This window comes from Oryctolagus cuniculus, chromosome 10, assembly GCF_051225735.1.
Source record: "Oryctolagus cuniculus isolate XC-2025 breed Fujian yellow rabbit chromosome 10, ASM5122573v1, whole genome shotgun sequence".
Classification (NCBI taxonomy): Eukaryota; Metazoa; Chordata; class Mammalia; order Lagomorpha; family Leporidae; genus Oryctolagus; species Oryctolagus cuniculus.
Window position 1 is genome coordinate 75984508 of NC_142876.1, and position 26213 is coordinate 76010720.

The window sequence follows — 26213 nt, forward strand, 5'->3', positions numbered from 1 at the left end:
CTTCAGATCGGCGTAGCTCTGGCCATTTGTGGGGTGAAGCAATGGAAGGAAGACCTTTCTCTCTGTCTCTCTCTCTCTCACTGTCTAACTCTATCTGTCAAATAAAATTAAAAAAAAATACCTGCATTGCATGAGTAGCTGGATTCAATACCCAGCTCTGGCTCCTCTGTCCAACTCTTTGGTAATGCAGATGCTGGCGGGCTGTGGCAGTAGCTCAAGTGATGGGTTCCTGCCATCCTGGAGACCAGGATTGAGTTTCTACCTCCTGCCCTCAGCCTGGCCTTTGTGGGCATTTGGGCCGTGAGCCAGCAGATTCGATCCCTCTCTCTAACTCTCAAATAAATAAATGATATTTTATGTGAACTCAGAGGAAGAAATGCATTTATTAATGTGTGTAGAGGCAGACAGATAGGTAGATAGATACACAGTCAGCCAGCCAATGAGGAAAAGCAATGTGAAACCACGTGTTGAGGACATTCTAACATGCTTCTAAAGATTCAGAATACAGAAAATTAAAGAATGTCTTTTGGAAGCCCACAGTCTGTCATGTTCACGGAGGCAAACCTGTCTGATGAGAGATTTTATCTTTGTTATTTTCCTGTTGGGTAAAAAGAACTCTTAATTGGCCATGTTAGAAATCCAAAAGTTCAGAAATTCTCAAGAGAAATTACTTGTCTTAGCGTTTAATTGAGAATTTTACTCTTTCTCTTGCATTTTGCTGTCTGAGCCCCCCAGCCTTATATTGAAAGGTTAATGAGTGTGCAGTCTCATTGTAATTGCTGTTGATGCTGAAAGGGGCTACCCTGAGGAAGTGTTAGTGTTTTTGTTAAATGGGAAAGATTTTCCCCTGCTTTTCATGGAGTCAGAAACTCCCAGCCTTTCTTGAAAGATTCCAGGTCACTTCTGCTGATGCCTGTCTTCATGTAAGGAAACCACATATTTGAGCTAACTGAGGTAAACTATGTGTGTCAGTAGGGACCTGGTAAGTAACTAAACCAAATGAGGTAGGCCTGCCGAAAGCACATATGTTTTTTTTTTAATTTTTTATTTAGTAAGTATAAATTTTCAAGGTACAGTTAAGGAATTACAATGGCTCCCCCCCCCATAATTTCCCTCCCACTCACACCCCTCCCATCTCCCGCTCCCTCTCCCATTCCATTCACATCAAGATTCATTTTCAATTATCTTTATATACAGAAGATCAATTCAGTATATATTAAGTAAAGATTTCATCAGTTTGCACCCACACAGAAACACAAAGTGAAAAATACTGTTTCAGTACTAGTTATAGCATTACTTCACATTGGACAACACATTAAGGACAGATCCCACATGAGAAGTAAGTACACAGTGACTCCTGTTGTTGACTTAACAATTTGACACTCTTGACACTCTTGGTTATGGCGTCAGTAATCTCCCTAGGCTCTAGTCATGAGTTGCCAAGGCTATGGAAGCCTTTTGAGTTCGCCGACTTCGATCTTATTCCAATAGGGTCATAGTCAAAGTGGAAGTTATCTGCTCCCTTCAGAGAAAGGTACCTCCTTCTTTGATGGCCCTGTTCTTTCCACTGGGATCTCACTTGCAGAGATCTTCCATTTAGGTCTTCCTTTTTTTTTTTTTTTTTCCCAGGGTGTCTTGGCTTTCCATGCCTAAAATACTCTCATGGGCTCTCCAGCCATATCTGAATGCCTTAAGGGCTGATTCTGAGGCCAGAGAAGCACATATGTTTTTAATAATGAGTGGTCATCGGCACCATGGCTCAATAGGCTAATCCTCTGCCTGTGGGCGCTGGCACCCTGGGTTCTAGTCCTGATCGGGGCACCGGATTCTGTCCCGGTTGCTCTTCTTTCAGTCCAGCTCTCTGCTGTGGTCCAGGAAGGCAGTGGAGGATGGCCCAAGTGCTTGAGCTCTGCACCTGCATGAGAGACCAGGAGGAAGCACCTAACTCCTGGCTTCAGATCAGCTCAGTACGCTGGCCGCAATGCGCCAGCCGTAGCGGCCACTTGGGGGGGGGAGGCGGTGAACCAATGGAAAAAGGAAGACCTTTCTCTCTCTCTCTCTCTCTCTCTCTCACTGTCTAACTCTGCCTGTCAAAAAAAATTAAAAAAAAAAATAAAAAAATGAGTGGTCAGCCTCAGATTTCCAGCCACTAATCTATCAAAATGGTCACACCTGCTTCTCAGCACCGGCCAGGGGTTGCCATCCAAAAATCCTGGGGTCTAATATTGTAAAAGTTCTTTTAAGAGACACTTAAAATTCAGATCTTTTCTTTTCCGAATCTCTAATTTTAGTGTACACTCTACTTTTAGACTTAGAGTAGACCAAAGAAAATAAATCTTAAAACTGACACTGGCCCATGCAGGCTTTGAATTTTCAACCTATAATCTGGCTGGAGACTTGGAAGCTTCCTGTCCGAGATGGGAGGCAGTAGCCACATATGGTTGTTGACATATAAGTCAGTTAAATTAAAAATTTAGTTCCTCAGTCGTAGCAGCCTCACTTCAAGTGTCAGTGACCGCATGGCACAGATGAAATGCCAATGCTTCCAGAAAGTTCTTTTGGACAGCACTGCCACAGACAAACCCTCAGATCTACAACTCTTTTCTACACATGATCTCCCACTTTGTTCTCCTCACATAGAAGTGACCAGAACATCACATTCTCTTCCAACTCTATAGAACTAGTAAACTATTTTAATAAGGCTGTGTCTGAGGACTCCTTCTATCTACCTGTCTATCTGAGAGGCAGGGAGAGCTAGAGAAACACACAAGTGAGTTCCTACTTGCTAATTCACTCCCTGAATGCCTGTAAGGGCCAGGGAATGGCTGGGCCAAAGCTAGAAGCTGGAAACTCAATCCAGGTTTCCCTCCTGAGACATGGAAGCTACCTTCCAGTGTCTATATTAGCAGGAAACTGGGTCTTGAGCTGGGACTTGAACCTGGATACTCTGATGCGAGACACAGATGTCTTAACCACTAGGCTAACTGCCTAAACCAGTGTGAGGAATCTGCCACACAGATTTTCAGGGCAAAATGTCTTTGCAAAGTGGGAGTCTTCCTTGGGTTCATTTTTCTAGCACGTGCTGAGCATATCTAATTTACTGGGAGTCTGTCTACTAAATGCATCCAGTATAAGAAAGAAAAGGAAAATAATTTTTACTCAGCATTTATTTTAAGATTGGATGTAAGGAAGGGAAGTTCTATTTTTTGTCTCTGGATATACATAGTCATATTTACAGCGTACTAAAATAGTACTATATATAGTACTATATTTGACTATATATGTGCAGTGTATATATTACAAATTATGTGTGCTATTTATATTCCCTTTATAGAATATGTGTATACTGCATATATAGTATATCATGTACATAACATGGGTATACTCTATTGTATTTTTTATCATAATATATCACATAAACCTATGATGCCTACTTCTTAAGTGTAATTTTGATTATATGTGATCTGTCCCTTAAAAATACACCCGGGTTCTAATCCCGGTTGGGGCACCAGATTCTGTCCTGGTTGCTCCTCTTCCAGTCCAGCTCTCTGCTGTGGCCTGGGAGTGCAGTGGAAGGTGGCCCAAGTCCTTGGGCCCTGCACCTGCATGGGAGACTAGGAGGAGGCACCTGGCTCCTGGCTTCAGATCAGCACAGTGCGCCGGCCGCAGCGGCCATTGAGGGGTGAACCAACGGAAAAGGAAGACCTTTCTTTCTGTCTCTCTCTCTCACCGTCTACTCTGCCTGTCAAACAAACAAACAAACAAACACAACAAAAAAAAAACATACTTCTGGGGCCAGCACCATGGCGAGGTAGGTTAATCCTCCACCTGCAGTGTCCGTATGCCATTTGGGCATTGGATCTAGTCCCAGCTGCTCCTCTTTCAATCCAGCTCTCTGCTATGGCGTGGGAAAGCAGTAGAAGATGGCCCAAGTGCTTGAGCCCCTGCACCCACATGGAAGACCTGGCTCCTGGCTTCAGATCGACACAGCTCCAGCTGTGTGGCCATTTGGGGAGTGAACCAACAGAAGGAAGACCTTTCTCTCTGTTTCTCCTTCTCTCTCTCTGTAACTCTACCTCTCAAATAAATAAATAAAATCTTAAAAAAAAATACATCTCCTTTTTGCCATGTAACATGTAACATGTCTTAACATTCTTCTGAGTTCTCTTGGCCTTTAAGGAACATGACCCTTTTTTTCCAGATTTCTGAGCCCAGATCCCTGTGTTCACTCCCAGGCTCAAACCCTTACAGCCTCCTGACTCTCCAGCTGGTGAGTGGTGGTCCCCACACCCACAGGCTGCCACTTAGAGCAATGCAGTACTCACATGGTTGGGATAATTCCAAAACATAGAAAAGGTAAAGAATATCTCTAGTGCTTGAGCAAGCAGAGGAAGACAGCAGGTGTGTGATACCTGATGACACTGCTGCCTCTTGCAGGAAGCCTTCCTGGTATCCTCAGCTCCAGATTCCAGGCTCCAACCTTGTGCCTATTCCTTGCACTCCGGCCAATCTCTATTGTAAATACAATGTGATTGGCTGGGTAGGCTGTAACTCGCTGAAAGGTGAAGAGTGTGCTTTCATCATTACATTACAACTGCCTAGAAATGGCGAATGCTCAGTTGGTGTCATGATAAAAAAAAAATAATGGAATGGGGCCGGCGCCATGGCTCACTTGGTTAATCCTCTGCCTGCGGCGCCGGCATCCCATATGGGCATCGTGTTCTAGTCCCGGCTGCTCCTCTTCCAGTCCAGCTCTCTGCTGTGGCCTGGGAAGGCAGTGGAGGATGGCCCAAGTGCTTGGGCCCTGCACCCGCATGGGAGACCAGGAGAAGCACCTGGCTCCTGGCTTCAGGTCGGCGCAGCGCACCGGCCGTGGCAACCATTTGGGGGGTGAGCCAACAGAAGGAAGACCTTTCTCTCTGTCTCTCTCACACTGTCTATAACTCTCCCTGTCAAATAAATAAAAAAACAAAGTGGAATGAAGTTAACAAGGGGTCAAACAAAAAAATGCGATTTATAACTGTATCACATTTTAGGAATCAAGAATCACAAAGTCAGAGTAGTAAAAAATTTATTCCGTAGGATACTGACGGTGTTTTTTAAAATATATTTATTTATTTGAAAGGCATAAAAACCTGAAAGAGAGAGAGACAGACAGACAGACAAACAGCAAACTTACTGGTTCCTTACACTTGTTCACAGCCCACATGTCCACAGCAGCCAGGGCCACTCCAGGCTGAAGTCAGGAACCCAGAACCCAATCCAGGACTCCTGTGTGGGTGGCAGTACCCAAGCACTGGAGCCATCACCTGCTGCTTCCCAGGGTGCACATTAGCAGGCAGCTGGAATCAGAAGCAGAGGCAGTGCTTACACTCAGGCCCTCTGATACGGGATGCAGGCACCTCTAGCAGCTTCTTAGCCTCTGGGCCAGACTTCTGCCCCATCAGATACTTTTATGTTGTGAATAAGAAACATAATCTATTTTGTTTCATAATCTGATTATGTTTCAAAACATAATCTTATATTTTGAATAAGAAACATCTGTTAGCTCCATTTTAAGACTAATTGCCACGACATGACAAAGATCCAGATTTCCTTATATCCTCATCATAATATCAATGGGAAAACAAAGGCATCTTTCCTGTTGGTGACATAATGGTGTCAGAAAAATATGAAATAAAAACAGAGCTAATCCCGTCAGCAGTCAACAACTGGCAGAAATGGAAAGCTTGGATTTTCAACATTAATCGTGGTGGTGTGACGAGATAAATCATATCTTTTTCTGTTCTACTTTGTTGTGTTTGTAGTTTGTGTTTTTATTTTTCTGGGGTGAGGAGGAAAGTTATGCGCTGACTCTTCAAGCCCAAGTTAGATCAGCTGGTTCATATTCACATGCTCAACCAATCAGGAAGGCCTGAGACCTGGAATGTTCTAGTTGGCCAGGCCAGTGTCATGTGATGAGTGTCCTCTTCACAGGAGCTGGCACTGCGATCAGAACAAAGCTGAAATGGGTGCAGGGAAGGCTGACATCTCCTATGACTCTCTCAGACGGTCACTGATGGATGGGAACAAGGTTGTAATTGTGTAACTTGAACAGTGGTTTTTCATCCTAGTGTAGCTCTAATCTCTGTTTTTATTTATATGTATATAGGTCTGAAATTTATCAATGAGTGAGAAATGAGAATCTGTGTAAGAAAACACATTTTTAAAAACTCAATTTTTAAAAACCACGGCATCCGCAACTTAACTCATCTGTATCGTCAGCAATTATTGCTGAAGCCTAACTAGCTATTTTTGGATAAAGTATTGAATATGCAAATTCAACATTCATTCTTTCAAGGGCTGCAATTATTCTGATCACTTCAGTAAACATATTAACAAACATTGCATTTGAACACAAATGCATTTGCTTATTAACTTGAAAGCCGAATCTAAAACCACAAATTGCTTCTGTGATTAAATTCCTAATTTTCCTGTCAACCCCCAAATAAAGTATTGCCTGTTGATTTAACAAGTGTTTAGCTGGGCATATTTCTCATACCCACCCCAGTACCCCCCACTTTTTTATTACGTTATTCTAAAATCTGAAGTGTGACATTCGCTTTTTGCCAGAATATTGTTTATACTTCTGTGTTCTTGGCCAGGTTTTGTCTGATAGGGTAGATGTTGCAAAAGACAATAACATTTTACAGTCAACTGTCAGGTTGAATTAGGTCTTGGGATTGTTTTTGAAACTACCTGAAGTTTTCTAATTTATTTTGTGTTGTTAGTTTCAATTTCAAGGGGTCATGTTTCCTGACCCTGTTACCAAGTTCAAGTGGAAGGCTCAGTTTAGAGGCTGATGCTTTTACTAATAACAACTGTGTATCCGTATTCGTTATTGCTTTTCCATACTACTATCATTTTCCACACATGGTTGCCATATCTGATAACAATTAGTATGGGAAATAAATAATAGCTGGCAAGGTAAGTTACACTAATGATGCACCTTTGAGATTTTTGATTGATAACATAGATGATCACAGCTAGTGAATCATGGAAGTTAGTTGTGGTTAGGGTAGGGAGTGGACTAGATGGCTTCATTCAGGAGACTTTGACGATTGCCTGCCATGAACCAAGTATGATTCCTATGGTGGGGAGTGAACCAAATGGAGGGGAGAACTCTCTCTGTCTCTACCTCCCTCTCTTTCTATTACTCTGCCTTTCAAATAAATAAATAAATCTTTTAAAAAAGAAATAGTTATCATCCAATGGAGTTTATTTGTTTTGAAAGGTTCCTTTCAATTCTGAGAATCCAAGCTTTTTGGACTGATTTAATTCCTATGAATTTGTGTCTACACAGACACCCAAATGTTCATTCTTGTTCATTGTCTTTTCTTTGCATATTCTTTGTATTGGAGAGCAATGATTTGTATACCTTTTTAGTTTATTTCCTAAAAGTAACAACTATAGCTTTCATCAGGTGAAGTAATAACTACCAGTTTTGAAATCTCTCCTATGGCAGGCACCTTCTGATTTATGCTAAGGAGTCAAAGACTTTTAGCCCAAGGGCACACAGCTTTCTAAAAGAAATTGTACTGAATTGTTTTTAGGTGGAAATGTGCTACAGACTCCAGCACCCTATTGTGTTAGGCTTGGCCCAATTTTCTTGTGTTCAGTTTACCTGCCTACCCAGTGTCCCTGCTGTGTGGGGAATGTACATTGGGTCAGAAAGGCCAGTAACCCCAGACTTTGAATCTCTAGTTTTCAGCCCAAAAACAGATTTACAAGGAACCTCCTCAGGAACCTGCTGGGAATGAGAGCTCATTGACTGAGAATCAGTAGATTTGTGAACTATGAATAATAAAGCATTCCTCACTTGTGGATTCTAAAAGCAAATTTTAATTCATGTAGAAGGAGCCTTTGAACACTGAAGGCTGACAGTGAACTTATAAGATCATTCAAGAGTGTTACAACATGATGATTATGCAAAGGTGCTTAATCTTGTGACATTTACCACTGAGCTAAAGCTACAAGGTTAGTCTGCTTCTGGAGCAAAATGTAAATTTATTACGATTGCAGTGTAGGGTACGTAGTCCCAAGTGCCATGGGGCTGTCTTCTTTTGCTCTAGATCACTGCATTAAGCCTTTTGGAATGGAATTTGAGTATGCAAATATATTTCTTGAAGTTTGAAGTAATTTCCATGTTTCAAAAAGTTTTCATTCTGATTTTAGGTTTTCTGGTGAACTTTACAATTTCTTGATACAAGTAGAAATCTGTAACTTTTTCTCGTCAATTTGCATGTTAATGTGATATTAACATAAAGAGAACAGATTCAACCTAGTTCATAGATACATTCTTAAAATATAATGATATTTCCCTCCTTCCTTCTGTCTACCTTTCCTTCCTTCCTTCCTTCCTTCCTTCCTTCAGTTGTGAGATAGGATATTTTTAAATTACATTATAGTCAAAGGCTTAATGCTGTGTTCCATAAAGAGTTCAAGTAAAAAGTAAAAAGACCATAGTTCAGCAGGGATATAGGCAAGAGCTAGAAAAAATAATCAAATGGAAATGATGTTCATAAAGAGTTATGAATGTGGCCGGCGCCGCGGCTCACTAGGCTAATCCTCCGCCTTGCAGCGCCTGCACACCGGGTTCTAGTCCCGGTTGGGGCGCCGGATTCTGGCCCGGTTGCCCCTCTTCCAGGCCAGCTCTCTGCTGTGGCCAGGGAGTGCAGTGGAGGATGGCCCAAGTGCTTGGGCCCTGCACCCCATGGGAGACCAGGAGAAGCACCTGGCTCCTGGCTTCAGATCAGCGTGGTGCGCCGGCCGCAGCACGCCAGCCGCGGCGGCAATTGGAGGGTGAACCAACGGCAAAGGAAGACCTTTCTCTCTGTCTCTCTCTCTCACTGTCCACTCTGCCTGTCCAAAAAAAAAAAGAGTTATGAATGTGTGCACAACTAAAAGACAGTATGTTTCTAAAAGTATCCTGATTTATAACCTCACTTTGTCATTTTCCTGGCAAACTTTACTACTTAAATATTGTGTTCATGAATCCTGACCATTGGATTGGTTTTCAACAAAGAAAAGGAATCTGATTTGTAGATTCATTGGCCACCTAATTTATGGAAAAAGGAGGTGAGCATGGATTTTATTTGCTTGAATGTATCATATAGATGAAAATAGCAGATATGCTTAGAAATCAGGCCAAAAGATGAATATTTGGGGTGAAGAACATAGGTATGCTATTTTCTTTCTTATGATAAAATAACCTTTGGAAGCCCAGGTCCAGAATTACATATACATTTCAGAGTTTAAACAAAGTCCTTTTGAGTTTACATGCTTTCAGCAAAACAAAAAACAATCAATGTTTAATAAGCTATTGAGAAGTCGTTCATCACCTGAGGATGAGTTCCATTTAATGTTGAATAGTGTTAGGAAGGAGAAAAATAATTATATTGCTTTGTTAAAAGAAAATTAACAGTTTTATGGCATCTCAAGTGTCTCTTAGTTCTGAAGAGCTTGCCGAAACAAGTACACAAAGCTTCTGGTATAATAGAAACATATTTAAAAGATAGTATTTTTGCCTTTTCATGTATGAAAGAGTCTAGGGATTGTTCCAATATGATGAAGACCATGCTAAAGGGAGTGAAAGCAATTATACAAAATGGAGCAAATCTTTTCCATTTGGTTCTTCAGTCAAAACTTCGAGATGATAGCTTTCAGATCGTAGATGCTTATGGAAATAAAGTATTTTCCTACAGACTTTATGGTCTCTTAAATCTTTCCAGCTACTAAATTGGCAAGAAGTGCTTTCCCGTATTTTTATTTATCTTTACAATTTTCCATATAGCCATAGTACCTTAATTATTCATCAGCTAAACACAATTTTCAAATGAAACCATCAGGCATGCTTTGTCAGGCTGTAAATATTCTTTGTTAAAATGCTTTCTTTTTTTTTTCTATAGAAACTGCACATTGTAGGTAGCAGAAACATATACCTTTTGTCACAAGAGCCTTTTATTCCATCGTGTGAATTGAACTACATTTCCCCCTGGTTTTAATTGAGAGCTTTTCCCACTGCAAGCGTTTAGTCCCTTAGTAACTGTCAAACTATTTACACCTGAAAAACTAAACCCACCCACCTGTGATTTACTGTCAGATTTATTCTTTAACGGTCAAGCGCAGCATGTGTCTCATCCCACGTTTTGCTGACTTCTCAGGGCAGGTACAAATGCAAACAAACCGTATGCATGTGGTCCAGTGTGTTCCACAGGAGAGGAGGTGACCAAAAGCATTGCCTTGAGCGGGCGGCATATAACCAACAGGTGCTTGATGAAAATGGAGTAAAAGCCAAGCAAAGGGGACAACACAGGTTTGCAGCCCTTGCTGGAGCCACTTGCCACCTTAACAGGAGCATTCACCCATTTGTCAAATGCCCACCTTAGAGGTACTGAGCTGGGAGCTTTGCACTCTTTGTCTAAATAAATCTGTAGAACAGCTGTGTTGGGGAGATGGCATCTTCTTCTCTTTATATGTTAATACTTAGCTTCAGGGGAGTGAAGCAATTTGCCTGAGATCATAAAGCCCGTGAGCATAAGTCCAGATAATAAACCCATGAACACTTGCTTCTGAATGCTGTGTGTTTTCATTATTGCTGTTACATGAAAGACCAGGCTGGGGCCTGGGGAGTAGGCAAAGGAGAGACAGGAGCTAGGAAACCAGGTGGGGGAAAACTCTTCCAATACACAAGCTTCATGAAGCCTGGGATCTAGAATATTGCCTGACGTATGGGTACCTGACAAATGCTTTTTCTCTGGCTAAGGGGAAGAGAGAACGAAGGCTGTTTTAAATGAGAGTTGCTGAATATGAGATGGGCTGAATGAAGAGGCATATTTTCTGTGCGTGTCTACGGTAGGCAGTCCATGATTGTTCAGATCAGTTCTTCTCAATCCTTCGAGATCTCATTAAGATATTTGGATTCAGGAGATGTGGGATAGGGCCCGGATTCTGCATCTGTAGTAAGTTTTTGGATCTGTAGAAGATGTTGGGCATCAACAACAGTGCAGTGTATTCAGATGGAACCTGGGTGAGCAGTTTTCCTTTATTTCAGTTCCCTGAGTTTCCATAACTCTAGACCTTTCGGATAAATAACATGTGGGACGGCTGGTAAGTCCTCATGGTTCAACTTTAAAACTCTTACTGTAGAATCAGAGTCAGAATAGGAAAAAATGACCCAAGATGTTCATCCAAATGGCTTTCCCTGGAAAAGAGCAAACCAAGCATAAACCTACAGCAGCAATCTGCCACAAATGAGAAAGAGGTTACAGATTTTTGTATTTCTTTCTAATTCCATTCTTCTAAGTTCAAAAGAAAAGAAGGCCTCATGTTTTCCTCTGAACTGCATTTCCCTCTCTCCTTAGAATTGTTGTTTTAGACTTGGGAAACTTATATGTGAATAAAAGAAGAAAGATGAAAGATGCTTGATTTTTAAAAGGAGCAAAGAAGTACCACTTTGAGCAGTAGGGACTAAACTTACGAGCTTACCTATTTCCTTTACAGTATACCCCAATCATTAAGACTTTATTATGCAGTATCTCAGATACAGAAAATATTATAGACATACAATTAAGTGTAATAATGAATATTCAGATAGCCTCTTCTTAGTTTAAGAAATCAAACCAAAAATGATACATTTTCCAGTGTGGTCTCCATAAACACATCCACCCTCTCTCCATAGGAACTTATCCATATGTTTCAAAATACATTCACTACATCCTTAAAATTACTTTCTGTATTTTAAAACTTCATAAAATGGCACCAAACTAATTTTTAAATTTGTTTTTTATTTACCATTTTTAAGAGATTTCTGTTGAGTGCATCTATTTTTACAGTTGTATAATGTTCCATTTAACTTCATGCACTTACATTTAAGATGATGTTTTTATCTTTTTAAATGCTTTCACATTATATAATATGTGCAGGCTACATATTTTACATATTCATAAGAATTTTTAGATGGCCCATGGCATTAATGGAGTTAGAATTCAAATGAGTGTACTCCTGGTCCACAAATTAATAGCTGGGGACAGTTCACAACTCACACAACTGGTTTATCAAAGTCTTCATCTGTAAAGTGGACAGTTGTTTAGGAGGTGAGTGCTTTCATTTATGCAGTGATGTATTCTTGAGATTGTAGGATTAGAGAAGTGGGCATAGGACACAGTGGTTAAACTGCCTCTTGTGATACCCATGCCACCTATTGGAATGACTGCGTTTGAGTCCCAACTCTGCTCTGATTGCAGTTTCTTCCAGCTTGCGCCTTGGGAGGTGGCATGTGATGCCTCAGTAGTTGGTTGGGTCTCTGCCACTCTGTGAGAGACACAGATTGACTTCCAGGCTCCTGGCTTTGACCATTCGCATCCCCAGCTGTCGTCATTGGTGGGAGTGTAGCAGTGGATTGGAGTTCATTCTTCTCTTTGTGTGTGTTGTCTCTCTCTCTCTCTCTCTCTCTCTCTCTCTCTCTCTCTCTCTCTTTTTCTTCCTTTCAAAGTAATAAAACTTAAATGAAATCTCGCCTTTAAAATAAAAAAGAGTAAGTCTACTTTGATGTGTCAAGCGTACTGACTGTTTAAAAACTTTTGTTTTTTAACTTGAAAAGCCAGCTTCTTTGTTCTTTCTTTCTTCTGGCTTCCCATGGTTAAATATGGCTCTAGGGTTACTGCCCTGACTTTTTCAGACCCCCTAGGTGGTGGTTAGAGCCCTGTACCACAGTGTACCATTTTGTAAATAGCACTGTGATTGCTCTGAAAAGTGCAGAATGCCTCAGGGACAGATATTTACCCAGACAAATTGAAATGGATAGTTGAGCACTTATCCAATTAATTTATTAAATGTGCCCAGTCAGTCTGGATAAATCACAGAAATGCACTCTTTCCCTCTTCATCGTCAGCGTGAGATTGGCCTGAAGTATCTGAGATAATTACCTCAACTTTCGCCTTCATCTTTGGTTGTGCAGACATAGCCTAATTTTTCCCTTGGTGAACAAACAAAATTATTTGCGCCTCTTCAGAAAGTCTTTAAAAATCTTTAACTTCTAGATGCTCCTCTGTTGTACTTTCTTCTGTACTTTAACATTTTTTGGATGAATATGTGGGCACATTTTATCTTCCATTTATGTAACTGTTTGAATAATATATATATATACATATATATATCCTTTCATTTATAAGAGATTATGTTGTGTTATTTATTTTGTTTTTTAAACAATTGTACTTTAAAAGTTTATTTATAAGGCAGAGAGGAAGAGAGTGAGCCTCATCCACTGCTCCCCAAAAGCCTGCAACAGCTGAGGCTGGGCCAGGCACTAGGAAGTCCATGTGGGACTCCCATGTGGGTGGCAGGGACCCAAATACCTGAGCTATGACCTCCCTGGCAGGAAGGTCATGACCTCCCTGGGTGCTCATTAGCGGGAAGCTGGAATTGAAAGTAGAGTCAGGACTCAAATCCAGGTACTCTGATGTAGGATACAGGGTACCATGCAGTATCTTAATTGCTAAGCCCAGCTCCACCCTTCTCGTGTATTCTTTAAATTTACACATACTCAGAATGGGAAAACTTTGACATTTGTTTTACAGATGGCAGCTGAATGGAAGTGATATTGATATGAGTATGGAACATCGTTATAAGCTGAATGGAGGAAATCTTGTGGTTATTAACCCCAACAGAAACTGGGATACAGGAAGCTACCAGTGCTTTGCAACAAACTCACTTGGAACAATTGTCAGCAGAGAAGCTAAACTCCAGTTTGCCTGTAAGTTTATGTTCATACCTTTAGCAAAATCAGCATTTTAAAATATATCACTTGTTTTGTCATTTTTTATTTCAGAAAAATACATGGATTTTATTAATTCAATAAATATGTTTAGAAAACAATTCAATATGATTTTTGGACCTGGGTATAATGAACAAACCAGAAATTTAAAAGTGCATACATTCATGTGTGTGTGTGCTGTTTTACTGTTATGTAAGGTTTCCATTTACTGACAAAGAACCAGTTTTTATTAAGTAGCTATTCTGTGCTTTGCACTGAGCTAGAACTGAAAAGAACGTGAAAGAATTGTCAGACATGGTCTTTGCTCTTAAAGAACATTTAAATCAGAGAATTACATCTGACAAACATGAATGTATTGAAAAAGAAACACAGTGAGCAGAAGAAGAAGGTAACGCACGTGGCGACAGAGTGTTGACCTCCTTGGGGTGCTGTACCTAACAGATGACCTTCAGCGCAGCCTCCGCTGAGGCCTGGGCCCGGGAGCCGTGTTTGTCAGGGTAATTGGACGTGGGTGAACACATGCCCAGAAAGAATCACTTTCTTTCTCCAGGGCATTTGGGATTGGAACCAGAGCCCAGCTTAGTTTTTACCGATGCCTGTTTTCTGCTTTAGTTTCTTTCTGTTACCCTCTGTCCCTTTGTTTTTGCTGTACATTTTGTGTATAAGCATGCTTTGGGTCCTTGGTTCTAAGATTCTTCTTAGCTCTTGATACCTCACTAATTCAGTATTTGCAGTGTATATGGTCTTATGATGTGGTAGGATTCTGTCTCTGCTCCCTCATAAACTCTTTTTTTTTAAGATTTATTTATTTTATTTGAAAGTCAGAGTTACACGGAGAGAGGAGAGGCAGAGAGAGAGAGAGAGAAAGAGAGAGAGGTCTTCCATCTGCTGGTCACTCCCCAATTGGCCTCAACGGCCAGAACTGGCCGATCTGAAGCCAGGAGCCAGGAGCCAGAAGGTTCTTCTGGCTCTCCCATGCAGGTGCAGGGGCCCAAGGATGGGGGCCATCTTCTGCTGATTTCCCAGGCCATAGCAGAGAGTCGGATCAGAAGTGGAGCAGCAGGGACTAGAACCGGCACCCATATGGGATGCTGGCGCTTCAGGCCAGGGTCTTAACCCAGTGTGCCACAGTGCCAGCCCCTCTTCATAAACTCTTATTAAATTAGTGGTGTGTCATTAATGCAGAGCTTATTTATTTTTTGTTTTTCCAAGGGCAGCAGTTGGCTTTGCTCCTGCCTTGGTTTTCTTCATGTTCTGCTTTCCTATTTACTTGATCTTTTTCTGTTTTCTTTTTCACCCTGTATGCATAGTATTTTTTTTACTTGTGCTTTCTTTGTTTATTTTGGAAGCTGTATGTTTACATGACACAATTAATTCCCTTAGTTTTACTAAAGCACTTTTTGTATATTTCTCAAGTAGAATTTAAAATTATTTTTTCAGAGTCCATCTTTTTTTTTTTTTTTTTCTTGACAGGTAGCGTTAGACAGTGAGAGAGAGAGAGAGAGAGAGAGAGAGAGAAAGGTCTTCCTTTTCCGTTGGTTCAGCCCCTAAATGGCTGCTATGGCCAGCGCGCTGCGCTGATCCGAAGCCAGGAGCCAGGTGCTTCTCCTGGTCTTCCATGCGGGTGCAGGGCCCAAGCACTTGGGCCATCCTCCACTGCCTTCCTGTGCCACAGCAGAGAGCTGGACTGGAAGAGCAGCAACCGGGACAGAACCCGGCGCCCCAACCAGGACTAGAACCTGGGGTGCTGGCGCCACAGGCAGAGGATTAGCCTAGTGAGCCGCGGCACTGGCGAATCCATCTAGTTTAAGCAGTGAATTTAGTTCATTTTTACCCCTTGTGAATACCTTGCAGTTTTTGGTATTATTTCCAAACTTATTCATTTAAGTTGTTATGGTAGCATTTTAATATGCATATTATATATATACAAATTATGTATTAATGCATATATATTGATATACAGTAAATATATGTATACACAGACACATATATACAAATATATGTAAATTTTTGTCCTCATGGACAGTTGAGTATGTGAATATACTTTTTGACCAAAATGTTGCTAAAACCGTGGTGTATCTGTATTTTACCTGGCTTTCACATCAGGTACCGACCTCTTCCTGTTCTTTCTGTTGTTGTTAATTTCTCAGTTTATTTTAAAACATTTTTAGCATGTGATATGTTGCATTATAAAAGTGCAACATGTTTTGTGTGGTTGCATTTATAGAATGTCATTATATTGGTTCAAGTATGCAAATGCTTCTGGTTAGTATACATTTCGAGTCTCAAAACTGTCTGCAGAGAACTCTGAGTGCTGTGCTATGTTGTCTTCTAATGTTAGTGCTGCTAAAATTAAGTCTGTGACGCAACTAAATTCTGCTTCCTGGGAGTTCTCCACCACCCCTGTATTTTGGGATTCACTTGGTTGTATATTGGAGATTTTTCCCCTTTTCCTTTCTAGTTTAAATCTTACATATTTCCAGCAAATTGCTAAGTTTAGATATATTGTAATTTACTTTGCTTGTACCTTAAAATATTCTCTCATAATATGTAGACAATATCATATATAATTCAGGGGAATTTCTCTTTTAGTTTTATGTTATATATTAATATTTTAAAAAGACACTGACTATTTATTGGATTTCGTGTGTGTTTGTATGGTATTTCTTGAAATTCGCTTCATCTCAGCCTGTTCGTTCCTATGAATCTTTTGAAGATACAGTCAGTTTTCTGAAATGTTATTTTCCATCTCAGAGGCAGGCTTCCCTCCACTACTTTCATTTGGTGTTTCCATTTTTATCCTGACACATTTTCAATAGGTTCCAAAATGAATTGTGCCCAAACCTGGCATTTGTCAACAGATGGTGGTGGTGGACTGCCCTGGCCCTTCTTGCTTTGTTTTGTGCAGCTATCAGTGTCTCCTCTGATCTATAGGAAGAGATGTAGTTCCCAGACTCATTCCCTGTTTCCAGGTGTCTTTTAGCAAAAATGTCACTCCTTTCATGTAGTGATCCTTTGCTACGACAGATTCTTCCTACCCTGTACTATGGGCAGCAGTGTCATTGCATTACATGATTTTCCTTAACCAGCCCCTCCTGGAGAGTATTGTATGGAAAATGCTTCCAAACTTATTTTGCAGCCCTTCTAGACTGCCCCCCTTGTTCCTGGCCAGTGCTTTATAAGCAGAGTGGGACACCATTGTTGGGTCAGCAGTGGGATTTCACTCTTTATGACTCTAAGAACAGCCAGCAGTAAGAATGTGAGCATGTTTGATTCAATTCCCCTTGGGCCCAAGTCCCACAGGGAGATGGATATGAGCAGAATGATGCTGCAGCCAACGCCGAGGAGTGCCAAGACTGGAGGTGCTGTGTCTCTTAGATTAAACAGTAAGGAAGCCTGGTCTTTTGTCTTCAAGGGAGACATGACTTTATCCCAGGAGGCTGCTCCCTGTGAACGCATCTCACACAAGAAACGGGCCCATAAAGAGCCGTTGGACTTCATGTTCTTGGCACAGCCAGGAATAGTTGCAAGGGAGCTTAGAGCCCACAGTGGATCCCTCTCCCAGCAAAAGTCATTTTCTTTGCTTAATACCATCTTTGAGTATCTGATTTAGTGTGCACTCTATCAAGAGTATAAGAGAGTTGTGGCTATGGAAGTACAAGATGTTTTCCTATCTTTATTGTGATTTACTTCTCAAAAAAAAAAAAAAACAAACTCAAAATCACCATTTATTCCCTTGATTTTAAAACCTCAATCTGGGCCTGTGCCGCGGCTCAATAGGGTAATCCTCTGCCTGCAGCGCCGGGACACCAGGTTCTAGTCCCGGTCGGGGCGCCGGATTCTGTCCCGGTTGCCCCTCTTCCAGGCCAGCTCTCTGCTCTGGCCCGGGAGTGCAGTGGAGGATGGCCCAAGTCCTTGGGCCCTGCACCTGCATGGGAGACCAGGAGAAACACCTGGCTCCTGGCTTCGGATCAGCGTGGTGCACTGGCCGTGGCAGCCATTGGAGGGTGAACCAACGGTAAAAGGAAGGAAGACCTTTCTCTCTGTCCCGCTCTCACTGTCCACTCTGCCTGGCAAAAAATAAATAAATAAATAAAAATTAAAAAAAAAAAACCTCAATCTGTTTTTATCTGCTTTGTAAGTTTTGATTCTTCCTATACTGAGCATTAGGTTGCTTAGCAGTGCTAGTGTACAGTAAGATAATTTGGTTTTATGTGTTTTATTTACTTTTTTTGGTATTTTCCTAAGTGTCCTAAGTGTTTTATTTAGAAATTTCAAGAGACAACATTGAACATTCTTAGCCTGATATCATGTTGGACTGGAAAGGTACAGATTTTTTTTTTAGGTCTTTTAAATTTATTTGAAAGGCAGAGATAGGTACAGAGAAAGACTGAAAGGGACTAATGGAGATTTTCCTTCAGATGCAGAAAGACAGATTTTCCATATACTGGTTCATTTCCCAAAGGCCTGGGACAGCTGGAGCTGAGCCAGCTTGAAGCTGGGAGCCAGGAACTCAATCTGGGTTTCTCCTGTGGGTGGCAGGGACCTGAGCATTTGACCCATCACCTGTTGCCTCTCAGAGTATACATTAGCAGGAAGCTGTAATCAGAATCAGAGTTGGTTCTGGGGCTCAGGGACTGGAACCCTAATATGAGATATGGGCAGGCCAAGTGAGATCTTAATTGCTGCACCAAGCACCTGCCCCCAAATGTTTTTTTTTTTTTTTTAATTCTTATGTTGAGATATTGATTTCTGTTTGATGGAACCAAAGAAATTAGCAAGAGTAGAATATATTTAATAATTATTAAACATGGCTTTCACTTGGTAACTTTGAAGGAATTTAATATGGAAAGAAAGGATCGGGATAGGGACCCTTATTTTGAGAGGATGCTCATGACTCCAGTTCGAAGGAATCATTATCTTTCCTACAGGCACAAAGATGGCTAAGAATTGTCACTGAAAATGTTCTCTCTGATTTTTCAGTATAGCTATGCCTCCTCTCTTGACTGTTTTTGTTTGCATGCCTAAGAATACTTCATTTCCAATAGCCATGGAGAAAGTACTACTTTGTATTTTATATATAAATGTATAAATCAAAGTAGGGTCAACCCACCACTTTTAACACTAGTGAAAATGTAAAGAAATTTATCTTAATTTCCAGGTTGCTTGAAAGTAGTGTTGTAATAAAATGAAAGTGAAAAGGCCCTTTACTGAAGAATGCTGCCTTCTGTAGACATTTCCAGTGCCTTTTAATAGATTTTTTCTGGGATAGTCACAGGCTCTAAGGAGGGAAAAAAATACACAAGATGGGCCGGCACCGCAGCTCAATAGGCTAATCCTCTGCCTGCGGCGCCAGGACACTGGGTTCTAGTCCCCATTGGGGCGCCAGATTCTGTCCTGGTTGCCCCTCTTCCATGCCAACCCTCTGCTCTGGCCCGGGAGTGCAGTGGAGGATCCTAAGTCCTTGGGCCCTGCACCCGCATGGGAGACCAGGAGAAGCACTTGGCTCCTGGCTTTGGATGAGCGTGGTACACCTGGTACACCGGCCGCAGCACACCGGCCGTGGCAGCCATTGGAGTGTGAACCAACGGCAAAAAAGAAGACCTTTCTCTCTGTCGCTCTCTCTCTCACTATCCACTCTGCCTGTCAAAAAAAAAAAAAAAAAAAAAAAAAAAGAAATACACAAGGTGATGCAATGCTTGAGCTGTAAACATTTGCTCCGCCATTTTCAATTACGTTATTTGCATGTAAGTTTTGGTGCTTATTTAGTATATTAATATTTTTTAAAAAGATTTATTTATTTATTTGAAAGTCAGAGTTACAGAGAGAGGAGAGGCAGAGAGAGAGAGAGAGAGAGAGAGAGAAGAAGAAGCAGAGAGATCGAGAGATCTTCCATCCAATGGTTCACTCCCTAATTGGCCACAATGGCCAGAGCTGCGCTGATCCAAAGCCAGGAGCCAGGAACTTCTTCCGGGTCTCCCACTCGGGTGCAGGGGCCCGAGGATGTGGGCCATCTTCTACTGCATTTTCAGGCCACAGCAGAGAGCTGGATCGAAAGTGGAGCAGCCGGGTCTCAAAGGGGGGCCCAAATGGCATGCCGGCGGTTCAGGCCTGGGCATAAACCCACTGTACCACAGCACCGGGCCCTATTAATATATTTGGAGATGTTTTTATCAGTTGCCTAATTACAGCCACAGAAGGTTCAATGACCCAAATTTGATTGCTTTGGTAATAATTAGTTTTAATTAAAGTGTTTTTATTTTAACCACTTTTGAGCCATGAATTACATCAGATGGACAAATGGTGTGGTGAAAAGTATAAGGAATGTCTGTGTAGGCACCGCTTCTTACAAGACTGCAAATATCCTAAGACGGTTAACCCTCCTGGTAACTTACCCCATGACCTCCCTCTCTCCCTCACCCCTCTCAATAGGCATTCGTGCTTGTGAATTTATTGGGTTTTGTTTCCATATATTCATATGACTCCTTGACTATTTTATTTTTCTCTTCCCATACTATCCTTTTCTGACTTTGGTATCTGAATAGCCTGGAGTTTCCTTAATTTTCTTAAGATTTATTTACTTTTTTTAATTGTTACATATTTTTAAATTTTATTTAAGGATGACAAACTTCATGCATTTAATAAATACAAATTTGGGAACTTGGTGCTTCTTGCCTCCTACCTCCCTCCCACCGTGCTGCCACCCTTCTTCTTCCTCCCTCTCCCTTTCTCATTCTTATTTTTTACAAAGGTCAGTTGTCTGTTAATTTTATGCTCATAAGATTAACCCTACACTAAGAGTTTCCTTTGAGGAAATATTTTAATTATTGATTGAATGTAATCAGCAGTTATAGGATTCATCATACTGTCTTTCTGTGATAAATTGTATTTTATTCTTAGAATTCCATATATTTTATTTTTTTTCCTGATGTGTTGGCAATAAGTTGTCTCTCAGCCTTTCAAATACAAAATGAATATAAATAAAATTTTAAAACTTACTTTTCTAATTTCTAATTTATCTGGACATACATCCCCTGTTTCATTATAAATATTTCTGATACTCTTTTTAAATCAAATTTGTTAGAACTTGGTTATCACTCTTCATTTTTGAGTCTTTTGATTCATTTTTGCTTCTTGATTTTGAATCTCTTATTTCCCTCATTTTACTTTTACCCATATTGTTGTTCCCAAGTGCTTGGGCTATCTTCCACTGGTTTTTCCCAGGCCATTAGCAGGGAGCTGGATCAGAAGTAGAGTGGCCAGGACACAAATGGGTGCCCATGTGGGATGCCAGCATTACAAGTGGTGGCTTTACCAACTACCCTGCAACACTGGTTGTTCATTTATTTACTTATTTATAAAATTATTTTAGAGGCAGAAGCAGGAGGAGGAGGAGGAGGGGGAGGAGGAAGAGGAGGAGGAGGGAGAGGAGGAAGAGGCAGAGGAGGGGAGAGGTAGAAACAGAGAGAGAGAGAGAGAGAGAGAGACAGAGAAAGAGAAAGAGACAGAGAGACAGAGACAGAGACAGAGACAGAGAGACAGAAACTCCCATCTGCTGGTTAACTCCTCACTCCCTAAATGCCTGAAGAATGCCTGCAGTGGCCAGGGCTGGGTAATGCGGAAGCCAACAGCAGGGAACTCAATGCAAGTCTCCCATGTGGGTGGCAGGGACCCAAGTACTTGGGCCATCACCTGCTGCCTCTGAGGGTGCACAGTAGAGGAAGCTAGAGTCAGGAGAGCTGCTGGCACTTGAACCCAGACATTCCAACATGGGATGTGATAAATGGTGCCTTAACTCTAGACCAAACACACATCACAGAACATTCTCCCTTGTAGTTTAGATGTTACTATATCAGTATTGCTGTAGTCATACTCATTTGTTTTTTTATTTGTGTTTTCTACTTTCTTCCCTTCATTTGGATTGGTAAGAATTTCTTTACCCCTATAAAACATTGGAGGTTATACATTCTGTCTTACATAAATTGCCCTAGAAATTGTAGGATATATGTTTAATAAAAAATTATTCAAAAACAAGTTTACAGTATGCTAAACTAAATATCCCACCTCCAGAATCCTGTTAGTGTTGTACAATATTTTTAACTTTGTAGCCTTATGAATTAGACGTTATTGCTCATATTGCTTTTATTTTCTGCTTTTTTCTTTCATAGCCAAAATAATATGAGCAAGTACGAACTTCTACATTTTTTTTATTCTTAAAGAAAACACCAGGCTTTTGTCTATATCCTCTTTCCTTCTCTACAATAGACTATTTCAAGTTTTTCACTATTTTGATATTTACTTCAGTTTTCTGAATAATTTGCATACATTGCCACTTCTTGCCTGTTTTATTTGAAGCATTATTCCTGGCCATGTGAGGGTGCATCATTATGAGGTGTAAGAAAAACAGCCTTTTGAAAGTTGTAATTGTAAAAAAAAAAAAAAACACCAAAATTAAAAGCAGTCAGTTGAACATTATATTCCACTGATATATTTGACTGGCTAGTATCCTAATGGTTACAAGTCAGGCTGTGTCCCAGCCCAGCCCCAATTCAAACTCCCATAGAGAAGGGACATTTGAGCCTGCCCCTGTCTGACACTGTGGACTGGGTAGGAGACTGGAGCTGGTTGATAATTGAAAATGTCTATGGGTACATCATTTGTTAGTTCAGTATTCAGTGTTTAGAAGATTCTTACTCTGTAAACAGTATTCCGAGGTGAGTTGTATAGGAAACTCTAATTCTGATTATTTTTACTTTTATGACTATAACTTTTTTCCAGAGTTAGTACTCTTATTTATATGTATTTGTTTACTTCTTAATTATCTGTGGTCTTATATGTAAGTCATCTAAAATTTTGTCCAGTTTTCTGATGCTCAGATGCAGCAGATAGGCTCTGAGGTGAAGCTTCTGTGGGAATTATGTGGCTGGAGGCTTTGTCAATGCCACAGTGTAGACTGGTATTCTTTGCCGATGCCATTCCTGGTTTCGCCACTCAGCATCACGATGGCATTCCCTCCAAATCTCTGCCATGGGTACCGCCTATTCCCCGTATCCCACATCTTCCTCATACAAAGTGTTCGTTGTTTGGAGCACTGTGTCCTCAAGCATCCTAAGAAGGGATGAATGACATCTGTGATTGTGTGGATCACGTGCCCTAACGTTATGATTCTGGTGCATGTAAGTGAGAGAGCTGGCCCTGTGTGCATACAAGGTTAGGAGTCTTGTTCCTGTAGAACATGATGGAGCTGGTTCTCCTGTAAGCAGCTTGTAGGGTTGTGCAGAAGTCTGATGCCATCCTCTGTGTCACTATAGAAAGGTCTGCTATTCTCTAGGGACACTTTTAAAGTCTTTTCTCTCTGTCCCTTGTCTTACGGAGTTTCTCTGTGACTTGATCTGTGATGGGTTAAATTTGAGCGGCCATCCTGTGTACTCTCTGCTTCTGTATACTTTCAAAACGTGAGTCTTCTAATTTCTGATTTCTGGTTTTTTCTGTCTTCTATTTCACATCTGTCAGTACTTGATCTCCAACCACCCAGATTGGATCTATCCTGTCAACCCTGTCCTTCCCCATTGCTCCATTCTGTTCCATTTCCTTCTCTTTGGCCTTTATCTCTGCCTCTTGGTAGCCTACTACAGCCCTGTCTTTGAACACTCCTGCTGAGTTTTAATACCTGCTGTAATGGTTTTACGATTTACGTCTTACTCTTCTGCAGTAGTTGTAATCATCTCATATCCACATGAAGATATGAATGACAGCTTTTGCATTTACATTTTCTTTCCCCATACAGACACTGTTTTTTTTTTCGAAGTGGATTTATTTCTGTGTTGAGTTAATTTGCTTCTGTCTTTCAAATGAGTTTTTTTTTTTCATATACTTGGTAATATTTGGTTGTTGGTTCACACTTCAGGCTGGGAAGCTAAAAGCTAATGAAGGGCGTGAGCAGAGTGTCGTTGTGAGGTTCAGTGTTCTCTGGCTCATTTTGATGGGTCTCAGCTAATGTTCAGCCCTTCCCTTTGGAGAAGGTCGGATTCCAGTTTTCTTCTTTAAGGGCATAAGCCTCCAGCAGCTGTCTCGAAGAAGAGCTGGGGGTGAACTGCAATTCATCTGCATTTAGCTCACGTCTGCTCACAAGGCCCTGTGAGGTCCTTCACACAATGCACCTGGTCACCTCGAGTCCGGACCTGCTCTGGTCCCCCTTCTTCTGAGAATAAAACTTTGCTCTTCTTGTGTGGAATGTGGCACCCACAAGGCGGTGCGGGTGGGGCGGGGTCTCTGGATGGGTAGGTGCTGTTTAACACTCCGCGTTTGTGTATCCCTCCCTCCGTTCCTTCCAGTGCTGTGCCACTGAGGATTCTGCCCATACATAGATCACTGTGAAGCTTTCTACACTGTGAGCTTAGGCGTCATTTTTCTCCATTACGCCAAACCCTTTAGCACCATCACATTTGTTTTCCTATGTCCAAATGTGTACTCTTTTCTTTTATTGTCCTATCTCGTGGGTTTATACCTTCATAAAATATCTCTCAGAGCAAATAAGTCCCAGTTTGGGAGATTTTTCACTGGTGAGAGAGAAATTAGACGCGTGGTTCTTTTTCCATAGATCCTTCTTGATGTTGCACAAAATCGGTTTGGGTTTAGATTCACTCTTATGTTTACTCTTCTCTTTGGTCAGCATTTCCTCTTGTACCTGGGGTCATTTTCATTCATGGAGAATTGCATCTTTTAGAAATCCTTCCATTGAATTCCTTTTGGTGCTCAGCACTGTTTAGTTTTTCATGTTTTCCTCTTTCATCTGAAAGGGTATTTAATTTACCCTTATTCATCAGAAGCTACTTTTAATAAAGTGCAGTGTTAAAAGCACAGACATTGGATGCAGACATTCTGAGTTTGTATCCAGCTTCCACTACTCACCAGCCATGTGTTTTTGGACAGATTCTGAACTGCTGTATAACTTGGGTGCTTTATAAACCCAGAATAACTGAATTTATCTCATTAGCTTTGAGGATTAAATGAACTACTAAATGCCAAGCTCCTGGAACAGTGCTTAGATTGTACTGCATACTCTATAAGAGAAAGATACTGTCATTTTTATGTGATTCTGGTGTGTGGTTCTTGACATATGTACTTAATAGGAACTCTGGGTATTTTTGAGCACTTAGTTTTTCTTTTGCTTTTTCCATGTGCCTGTTCTAGTCGTCCTGTTTTTTCTGTTGAATAAATCTATTTTAAGTTTTCTTATTGTCCCTTTCCTTTCTTTTAACCTGTCTTTCCTTCTTTCTTTGAACTTCCCCTGTTTTCCATGCTGCATCTTTTTGCACTCTTCAGAGTTACCTTCTCAGTTATAGCCTGTGCTTTGTTAATTAACTCTCCCACATTTGTTGTTAAACTGCCGTTTGAATTTTCAGAGATTATCTCTTTCATGTCTAGACATTTTAACTGGTTCTTTTTCATTTGTCCCTGTCCTTTAAGGAGAGTATTCCTTTGGTTTCTTAATGTTTGATCCTCTTCTCTTTAGTTTTATTCTATTAGCATAGGATGTTGCAAGTGTTTACCCGATTTGCAGATTTGCTGCTGGCTCTCCTTTGGAATTAATATTTTATGTCTGTTTTGGCTGTCGATGTGAATTTGGTCTTTAGCAGAGTTCCCGCTTACCTGTGCTTACCTGTGCTAACCTTAGAGACTTGTAAGCCTGGGATACAGAAGTATCCCTACCCAGCCACTGTTACAGTTGCTGCCATGAACCTCAGGTGTATAACCAACTGCAGACCCATGTTATGTTAGTATCTTGGTTGGATGTCACCTGTCATATACCATTGATTTTCATTATTCATGGTAGTTATGTTCTAAGAAGTCACCACTAATCCTGAATTAATGAATACTGAACCATTGCTATTGCGGGAAATATGAGATGCAGTTTCTGTGAACCTCACAACATTTCATCAACCAAATAGTACAGGACTGTGTTTTATGTGTGTTTCTGTTTAGAGACACCTATATATTATGATTCATAAACATTGACCTCACAGCCAGCTGCACAGGAGCTCGAGCCTGTATGAAGCTTATTTAGCACCTGCATTTTCTCCATAGCACACACCACGGCCTTCTTGCGTGGAGCAAGACTAGATAGCACTTCAGCATCACACTTGGGAGCCATTGTAAACAGAGAAATCGCCCATAGAAAGCAGAAATACATGAAAAAGTTGGCACTATGTGTATGGCGGAAAGGACGCTTTCACACAGCATGAGATCTGAAACAAGACAGACATCATTTTGCTCAGCTGGGAACATGCCATCAGGAGACCCTCAGTTTTCATCACTACGTACATGGGGAATGGCGTGAAAAGTGCTACCAGTATTGATTCTGAGGTCACAGATGAATTTTAATGAATAGGGAAACTGT

The 26213-nt window shown here is 41.0% G+C and overlaps 1 protein-coding gene across 3 annotated transcripts in view; it reads left to right on the plus strand.

Moving 5' to 3' along the window:
• The window catches only part of CNTN3 (contactin 3), a 423344-nt gene that overhangs the window by 149381 nt on the left and 247750 nt on the right, over positions 1-26213 (plus strand). For all 3 annotated transcript variants that reach the window (XM_051851466.3, XM_089305416.1, XM_008260940.5), the window contains one exon: positions 13617-13792. In XM_051851466.3, the coding sequence (XP_051707426.1) occupies positions 13617-13792 (176 nt within the window). The remainder of the gene's footprint in view (positions 1-13616; positions 13793-26213) is intronic.